Source organism: Semicossyphus pulcher, unplaced genomic scaffold, assembly GCF_022749685.1.
Source record: "Semicossyphus pulcher isolate SPU_LCO1_2020_fin unplaced genomic scaffold, fSemPul1.0.p SCAF_15, whole genome shotgun sequence".
Classification (NCBI taxonomy): domain Eukaryota; kingdom Metazoa; phylum Chordata; class Actinopteri; order Labriformes; family Labridae; genus Semicossyphus; species Semicossyphus pulcher.
The window spans coordinates 22,065,387-22,075,163 of record NW_027211659.1 but is presented as its reverse complement, the minus strand read 5'-3'; the positions used below and the strand labels follow the sequence as shown (position 1 = coordinate 22,075,163).

At 41.0% G+C, this 9,777-nt stretch overlaps 1 protein-coding gene across 1 annotated transcript; it reads left to right on the top strand.

Annotated features, from left to right (window-relative positions):
* The first annotated feature begins 6,305 nt into the window (after positions 1 to 6,305).
* LOC138592834 (putative methyltransferase DDB_G0268948) lies at positions 6,306 to 8,747 on the top strand. The gene is made up of 6 exons (XM_069663714.1): positions 6,306 to 6,416; positions 6,566 to 6,726; positions 6,877 to 7,093; positions 7,480 to 7,580; positions 8,373 to 8,510; positions 8,657 to 8,747. Exons 1-6 carry the CDS (start codon positions 6,306 to 6,308, stop codon positions 8,745 to 8,747), a joined length of 819 nt encoding a protein of 272 aa, XP_069519815.1.
* Positions 8,748 to 9,777: the final 1,030 nt, after the last annotated feature.

The following is a 9,777-nucleotide window of genomic DNA, read 5'->3' as shown; positions in this document are numbered from 1 at the left end:
TGAGATGAATCACATAATATTATCTGGTTAAGATTGTACAATAAAGCTTCAACACATCGACACCTTTGCAGTCACAGGTTGGTTTTGAAATAAGCAGTGACAAACACAGTGTACGAGGAACACCAAACTGAGCAGAGAACAGAGATTTCCAAAGTGACAAAAGATGCAAAAACATTAAGAGTAAGTAAGTACACGTGTTTCTGAAAAGCCATCAACAATTAACAACGTCAAAAATGATGTTAAATCAGAATCTCAGTTACATTCATAGATCTGTATAAAAGCCAATGGCTTTCACCACTCCTGCACGGTGTCATGCTGTCTGTGTACGCTCTGTGGCATGGCAGGTAGCCACTGTGATCTCACAGGAGAAGCTGAGAGCCTTTTTAACTCGCCATACGTTATTGTCACCACAGTGATCATGCAAATCCCATGGGGAAACAAATGCACGAACCCATGCATTTCACGTGACCACGGCTTTGATAATGAAGGTGTATAAACACCTGGGTACACCCTGGACTGAACGCCAGTCAATCACAGGGCTGACACATAGAGACAGACAAGATGTCAAGCAAGCTGTCAAACTCACAGGGCAATTTGAGAGTCACCAATGAAACCTAACGAGCACCAATGAAACCTTACAAGCATGTCTTTGGACTGTGGGAGGAAGCTGGAGTACCTGGAGGGGACACACGCATGCATGGAGAGAACATGCAAACTCCACTCAGAAAGGTCCTCTTCGTCCAAGCTGGGATTCGAACTAGGAACCCTCTAGCTGTGAGATGACAGCACTAGCCGCTCCATCGATCAATCGGGTGCATCCTTTATGGCCCAACCTAACCCAAGATTCATAGCGTGCCAAGTCAAACGAGATGGTGGACTCTCCAGTGTCCAAGAAATACACTTTAAGATCAAAGTATTTGGTTTCAACTCCATCGAAAAAGCTAGTGATAGGGATGAGGTGTTAGGACAGAGGTCCTCCATCACCCCTCTTGCTAATTGCCTCCATCCTTGATCCTTGAGGACACACAATGGCCAAGTGCAGCAGTGGCTGACCAGGAGGAGGCAGGCCAGTCAGAGGGGTGGAGACAGAGGGATAGAGATGAAGAGTTTCTGAAGCTGATAAGAGAAGAGAAATAACGCAGCAAGGACAGGCAGGGAAGAGGATGGAAAGACTCTTCTCACTGCTTGAGAAATTAGCAGAAAAAAATTTAATGAAATAAAGTGTTTGTTTAATACATTGTTTATTTAATTTAAATAAGACCAATTTACAACCTTTAACAAGTTACAACAGTAACTTTAATTATATTCAGTGTGTGTAAAGTGTGTAATTTTTTACCTGCTGAGCAGGGAGTCTGGTGGCGCTGCTGGACCACAATAAAGACCTGGGGTCTGTGTGTGTTTGTGGGTGCATCTGTATACTGTGGAAGTATAGTGTTCTGCACCAGTGCCTGGAAATTGTACTCAAGTACAGCACTTGAGTAAACGTACTCAGTTACATTTCTCTGGTCATTTTAAACATAAAATTATTTTCAGTACACTCAATGTTCACTGAATTTTGCCATACAATAACCAACTTGTTAACTAGCTCATGTTAACTATCATTGTTGGCTGAAAGTACACAGCTTAAAATAAAATTAAAATCTTTGCCTCCATTTTTTTCTCCCTCTCTCTCTTTTGTTGTGGGATCGAGGGGTTGCACCGGTTGTTCAGGTGCATTATCCCACAGGATCCGTCTCCGGCGCGTTCCGTCTGCGCCGTATTTCTGGTCTGTCAACGGCGTGAGCCCTCTCCCACAGGAAGCGTGTCTGGTCCGCAGCGCAGCAGAGCGCTGGCTCAAGCAGCTGGATTCGCGAGATCACAAGATCGCGGGAGAATTGAGAAATCACGCGATAACATCAATGCTAACGGAGCAACACACAAACTACAGTTCAGTTTGCACATCCATGGTTGATTATCTGCTCATTTGGAAATCATTCCGTGATTATTGTGCTTCTACCATGGAGGAGTACACTACTTAATTAAAAGTGTTCTTTTTTCGAGATATCAGTGTGTTGATCTTAAAATAAACAGAAAAAGAGTCTGTAGATGGTGTTTTATTTTGAAATGACCGGATGCTGTATGCTGCTTTCATGTGTGACTTCCTGTTTGGAACGATTCGCTCTGTTCAGCTTGACGTGTGTTTGAGGCAGCCTCCATCAAAAATAGACCCAGAGGTCGCGGCGCACACGGAACGTGCCGGAGACGGATCCTGTGAAATCAAAGGGTCATAGCCTGCGACCTTGGAAGGATAAAGCCCCTGAAGTTCGTTTGTTTGGTCTGAATCAAAGACCAAATTGTTACAATGTTGCGCGATCAAACTGCTCTCTGATTGGTCAGAATTTCCACGTGGGAAAACTCCCTGAAGTAAACAAAGCAAGAGAGCACACTGACCGATCACACTGAACACGATAGCGGACTTTAATGTTTTGTCGTCTGAGTTTTTACTTTTAATCGACACTGTTCCAAAGATCGATCAGTTCCACTCTTCTTTAGTTTTTCATTGAACATTTGTGAAATAGTTTGGTCAGCCCATATTTCCATTTCCTCATTGCTCCCTCACGTCTGTCCTCTACTTATCTCGCTGCGTGTCTCTGCAAATGTCAGCACCCGTAAACATACTACAATGCACAGTTTTATGGTTTGTTTCCTGTGTCTGGTCCTACTTTAAGTCCGTTTACGTTCTCACCAGAATCAAACTCGTCGTTTGGATAGGGACCGAGACCCATCTTTTCTAGCGTGACCATGGTCCAGTTGTTTGGTCCGCACCAGAGTTTCATTCCAACGTTCGCACCACCTAAACAAACCGCATCGAGGGGACAAACGCTCCAGGGTTTGGTTCAATTGGACTCAACAAGGCTGGTGTGAACCCACCCTAAGACACATCTGTGTTTTAAGTAGCGGTAGAGGCGGGATGTCAACACTGCAGCTTCACCAGCCAATCGCAGACTCTGGCTCCAAATTACGACACCAGCAAGATGGCAGCTATTTTTTGTCAGCTTTGTTCTTGTAATGAAAGAGGATGGAGACGTGTCGTCCATCTTTATTTACAGTCAATGGGGTTAAAGGTTTGGGGATCACTACCCACACTTTTCAAACCCCCTATCTTTGTAAGCATTGTGTTAAAAGAGAAATTCTCTGAAGCATAAACCTGCATCATTTTTCATGTTTTCAGCCTAACAATGGCTGTTTTCACAATGCCACACAGCTGGTCAATCAATACACACAGTGGGTGTCATTTTGGAACATCGAGTGAGTTTGAACAGAAGCAGGGTGTAGTATGTATAATTGATGAACAAAATATCATGGCTGTGTTCATTGTGATGAAGCGTGTCGCCAAAATCCAAAGGTGTGACTCACTGGTGTGTTTTTGTGAGTTTTTACAACAATAGAGCTTTGTGCACAGAGGAATACGTTATATCAGACTTTGGTTACTCACGGCAGGATTATTCATTCAGTTTTACAGTAAGAAAAATACCAAATATCGCAGGCTGTATCTTTTAACAGACTGCAATTAGACTCACAACCTTCCATATTGTCTAACAACACTGCTCTGACATCCCTCCATTATCTTCACCAGGTGTTGAAAATAAAGAACTTGGATAATAGTCATACTGTCTTAAAAAAAACAATATGAAAGACATAAACTGTGATAAATAAATACCTCTGATGCAATGTTTGAAGCTGTCAGGACTAATGAGAGCCCATGGGATGGGACACTGCATGCTGTGCTTTTAAAGGATAATAATGCAGAATAATTAAGTTGGATATGGTCAACAGGTCATTATCTCTATTATCCCTGGAGAGCAATTAAACACACTCATCCACCCTTGGGGCCACCATGGGAAACCAAATCATAACAGAGATGTTTTTCAGTCTTGTAAAGGGTCAAGATAATGAACACATTCTGGCAAACATCCAGCTACAGGTTTAGTCAGAGGTTAACAAAGACAGAAAAGACTGACCTGTTGATCCTGCATATTTTATGACTGAGCGCTTTTATGTAGTGTACTTTGCACTAAAAGTGACCTGCATTTACAGACATGGCTGTTCCATCTAAATGACAACCCAGATTTAAAACATAGTTACCATGGCACAATATATGGGCAGACAGTGGCTCATATTTGGTTATCTGATTGTAAAAGCGAAGCCAAATCAGGTTTCTGACATTGTTTTTGTAAGCCCAGCGCGTCGCCAGACATAAGTTGACCCAAGCTAACGTGACTGACTAGCCTTCATTAGTAACCAAAATACTTTCTTTGTAATATATGAGATGTCAAGGAGGAAAGATAATATCCATAATACCTTATACAGTTTTTTTTAGACAGCCTCATACTCAACAGGTTCTAACCCCAGGTCATGAAGTACAAGAGCTTTGTCACACCAATTTTGCATCAAATAAAGACGCACATGGTCAGGGAAAATGTCCTTGGGGAGGCTAAAATAATAACTAGAACCAGTCCTCCTACTAGGTAACTCAAAGCAGTAGCAAACATTGGCATGGATGACTTATCATTGTATTTAGTTGAAACCTTGGTGTGTTTCATGCAGGCGCTGGAGGGTACCTCATGAGTCTATAAGATGCCAAGGGCGATGATAAAGCATCGGTATTTGACAACTTAGGAATTACAACAGAATGTAAATCTAGAGGTCATGAAAAAGAGACGTGTAACATTTATGGCTCCCCCATGAGTCAACATCATAGCCCAGCATTTCGTCCTTGATATGGTCTAACATCCATGTCGGTTTCCATGCACCTGGGACTGTATAAATAATGGACGTAGCCACTGTGACATCACCCATTTGCGTCTTGACCGTGAAAAAGAAGCGAAAATATGGCTGCCGCCATGTTGGTTTACTGGAGCCTTAAGTGACCAGATTTGGATGAGAGGCTGAAGCTGCAGAAAAATGAATGGTTGGTAAACCAAGTCAAGCCAAGTTATCAAGGCTAGTCTGAGTCTGATCCATCAGCTGGTGACTTAGATAGTTTAACTTCAAGTTTCCCACCAAGGAGATTCTGTTTGTGGTGGGGACTGACTGTAGGTGTTTATTTATCAGACCAAAGAAGTAGCAGACTCAACTTCTGACTCCTATTTACTGGCCAATGATTAAATAAATGTTTGATAAACACTGAACAGGCTAACAGGCCACCTATAGCGAGCACAGTATACCTGCTACTAAGTGCGAAAAATATATCAATACAATAATACTAGCATTTAACTCACTGAAAAGCTGGAGCTCAGACTTCTTGCACGGCCAGCGTTAATTTCCATAAATCACACAACAAGCCGTATCCACCATCACTCAAGTGACCCGGCCCCTGTGATTTAAAGCTTAATATAATTAAAACGGGTGTGTCTGTACAGTTATCTTGAACAGTAAAATTAGCCAAGCCGTAAACATGTTTATTTCTGCTCTAAAAATGGGCATTTTCCCATCTACCTTAATGTTATTTCTTGGTTTCTGGAGCCATCCTCAGATGGCCACTCGAGCAACTGCAATTTTTTGCACTTTCACATTGGCTTCATTTTTCAACACCGGAGGTTGCCTCTTGGTCTAACCACTCTTTGGCCGATAACCCTCGCAAAATGACACTTGATATAAGTACACTAAAGTAAAACGTATAAATAAGTAGTTATTGAAGTCTATTCAGTTTTATGAGCCAGGCTTAGAGAATTAGCTTAATTTAAGGTTGTTGGTTTTTTTATGGATAAGTGTAGTAACTAAGATCCTATGTTTGTTTTTACATTATTTTCTCTCAGTATAATTTAACATTTTGTTAATATGAAGTTGTTAAAATACAGTCAGCAGAAACCTCTTGCCATGAAAGGGTTACACAAGAGGCCTGCCCCCAGCATCTGTTACATATTGACAACTAATCTGCAGAGTTGTCAAGACTCCCACCATAAAGAACCGCTTTCAACTGGTTACTACAAATTTTTTATTGACACAATTATCTGTTTTGCTTTCATCTCTTTATTTAAGGTTGTATTTTTGTAGTGTGGTGTTTGGCTTCTGCTTCATATAACCTGTAAATGATAAACTGAAGAACTGCACTTGTGAAAGTGGGTCAAAGAGTCGGGTAGAAAACAGCTTTAACAATGGACGCAGCGGGAAGATAAGAAGATGCAAGACATTTAAGGGTCAAAGAGGCCAAGAAAAGACAACCAAGGGTTACAAGACAGAAAAGCAATAAAGAAGAAACAGGAGTCAGAGAAGAAATAATTGGCAACGTGGGAGAAAGAGAAGAGTAAAGAAGAAACACCACCATGACGTACCGACTGTTTGAGGGGAAGGATCATGCTTCCATCTACCAACAGTATCGCTTTACTCCCCCAGAGGAGGTCAAGAACATTATTCTTCAGTACCTGGAAAAACAGGTATGCCATGGCAAAATAAACCATGAGTAAACCCTACATTCTGTTGTCATAGTGTATATATGGCCTTTAACAGGGCATTCTGCCTAGTGAACTAAAGTTTATGACATTCAACATTCAAAATAGTATTGCATATCTGCTGTCATCCTCAGAAGGGACAGCCACATGTGCTGGCAGTGGATCTTGGGTGTGGAACAGGTCAGAATTCCCGCTTACTGGCACCACACTTTCAGGAAGTGGTGGGCATTGACATCAGTGAGTGTCAACTGGAGGTGGCCAGAGGACTGCCAGGGTACCCTAACATTACATACAGGTAGGAGCATTTGAAGTGCTCTGCATGTGTGGATATAATTACTTTTCAAAAAAATTAAAATTCAAAGAAATAAAATAACGCATGGCTTTAAAATGATAATGTTTCAGAGTATTTGGAGTTACTTGTGTGACCTGTTTGTTGAACCTGCAGGAAGGGGGTGGCAGAGGAGCTTCCTTTTCCCGACAGCTCTGTAGACCTGCTGACAGCAGCGTCAGCAGCCCACTGGTTTGATCAGTCCAGGTTTCTGGCTGAGGCAAGTCGGGTTTTAAAACCCCGTGGATGTATGGCACTGCTGTGCTTCAGTGATTCCAACACCAAACTTTACTACCAGGACTGTGGAGAAAGACTCGTTCACATCTATAAAGAGGTGGGTGTAGACAAAGACCTCTAGACCTCAAGTTAGGACCACATGAGTATTGAAATCTTTATTCATTTTTTTTAAGGGAGAGACCAACATTTAAAAAAAAAAAAAAAAAGAAAAAGTCCAGATATGGTTAGCTTAGCTTAGCATAAAGCCACTTTGCCAAGCTATTTCCCCTCTGTACACCTGCAGAAATGAAAGAACTACTACCCATCTATCTTTGTTGCATTCCACTTTGTAGGTACTTTGCATAGTCTCCTGCAGTGTTGCCATCATTGTTCAGTCACCAGGATTCGTAGTACCATCATGCGTGTAGAGAAGACCTATGTCCTTAAATGTGTACATGCATTACAAACTGGAACAGTCAAAAAGTTGTATACACTTACTTGCAGGTGAAACAGGTGTTGTTACCATACACCAGCAGTCCAGTGGCTGTAACTGAGGGTAAGCTGGAAGAGCTCTACTCAGCCATCCCTTTTCCAGACAAAGAGAGGTAACTATCACACAGACACTTATTTTACCTTTTGCCCTTTTATTCTTACAATGCATCAGATACTAAAAAGCTTGGGCTGCGCCTAAGGTTTCCAGTTCAAATACCGGTTTGGACGAAGCTAGCCTTTTTCCAGGGAGAACCTGCGTAGGTTCCCTCCAGGTACTCTGGCTTCCTCCCACAGTCCAAAGAATGCTTGTTAGGATGCTTGCCCGTAGTTGTGAGTGTGAGCGTGAAAGGTTGTCTGTCTCTGTGTGTCAGATCTGTGATTGACAATCGGTCCAGGGTGTACCCCGCCTCTCGCCCAATGACAGCTGGAATTGCTCACATTGCTCATTTATTATCGCTAATTTGGAGGCTTTATTTTTCAAGCTAAGTTTTGCATATTTAGCCATTTTCTTGACCATGGAGCCCTGCATATGCCAGACTCACTCAAGAGAGATAGCTAGAACATCATAGTTTGAAGTTAGGGCCGTTGACCAAGCTGCCATATTTACAAGTTGGGAGTGAGAACAGGTTGTCTGTCCCTGCAAAACATGAGTTTCACATCAGTAGTGCAGAAAAGTATTTCAAAATACAAAATCAAAAAGCTCATTGCTCATTGTTTTCCCTTATTAATTTCGGACAAACAATAAGTAGCTGAAATCCTGACATAACCTTGTTCCTTGGTTATTCCTACCTTGAATAAACCCTAAATGGAGAGTTAGATTATACTAAAGCTTCATCTACTGTATTAATGTATTTCTTTTTGAACTTTATTTAAGTAATAATAATATCACTATGTTGAATCAACAGAATTGAGGGTATTTGGGTGACTTCGTCGATCTCTGTGAGGAACCTGGTGGGTTTCATTGAGTCCCATTCCATGTTCCAAGCTTACAAGAAGAAAGATCCTCAGAGTGCTCGAGCCCTGCTGCTCAACATTCAGAAGAGGTCATCCATCCACACACACATAAATATATATAAATTGTACATGTCTGTAATTATAATTTCATATTTGCTCTTCAGTCATTTATTCTTTTAAATTAAGTTCTGTGGTGCTTACAAGAGAACTAATCAATAACTAAACCACTTCACAGGTTTCTGGAGGAGATGGGAGTCACGTCTCCGGACACTGAAATCGGGCTGGAGCAGGAGTATTTCTGTGTCCTGGCATCAAAACCACAATAATCAACAATGTGGCAGTGGAGTTACGAGAGAGAGAGAGAGAGAGAGAGAGACGTTTGAGTCTAAAAGATGTTGAAATTTCCAATTTATGCCGTATATTACATTGAATCTACTCTCAATATTCCCCTATAGAACAGCTGATTCCCTGCAGCCTTCATGCACACTGAGAGGTTACGCAACTGGAAAAATAAACTTAAAACAGGCCTTCAATTGTTGTTTCACAGAAGGGGAGCTTAGATGCTTTGGTATAAATGAGAAGTCAAGTTTTTTTTAAGTCAAGCCCAACAAGGCACAGCTGGTGGCCCATTTACTTGTTTTACCTGGTTCAGTGCCTTTCCTTTATTCTCTGCTCTTTCTCAGGAGGTCAAACGAAGCTTTGCACTGCTGACAGTTTGTATTATACCTGCTATGTGCATTTTAAATGAAGCTGAAGTAACTAATGATCATGGTAGGCGTTTCATAAAGGAGTTAAAAGGACACAAATCTGTACTGTTTAAATTTACTTTTTTATAAATATGAAATAATGAAATGTAATGTGCATGGGAATTGATATTAAAAACATCTATTCAAAAATGTTCAGGTCCTCGCTTTATTTTACCATTTTGGACAAACTTGAAACTCTCATATAGCAGTGTAGTCCTAAAGTAAAAAACCTTACCTATCATTATAATAATATCAGTTAGCACTGGTGAATTATTAGGTATAAAATTGGCATGACATTTTCAAAAGTCAAGATTGACTTAACATTTAATGTAAAAAGAAATATCAGGTAATTCTGATGTGGAATTTCAAAATTAAAGCCCTCTAAAATGGCTTACATTAACTAATTTCCCCCTGATTTTAGATTCGGATTAAAAGGAAACAACTTGTTATCACACACTAATTTCACTTCAGAGTGATAGTGCAGCACCCCAGGGTGTCACTCAGAACATATCAGGTCATTCTGATTTTGAATTTCAAAATTAAAGCCCTCTAAAATGGCAAAAATTAGCACCTTTTTTCTCTGACTTACAGTGGCAGTTGTATAATACTT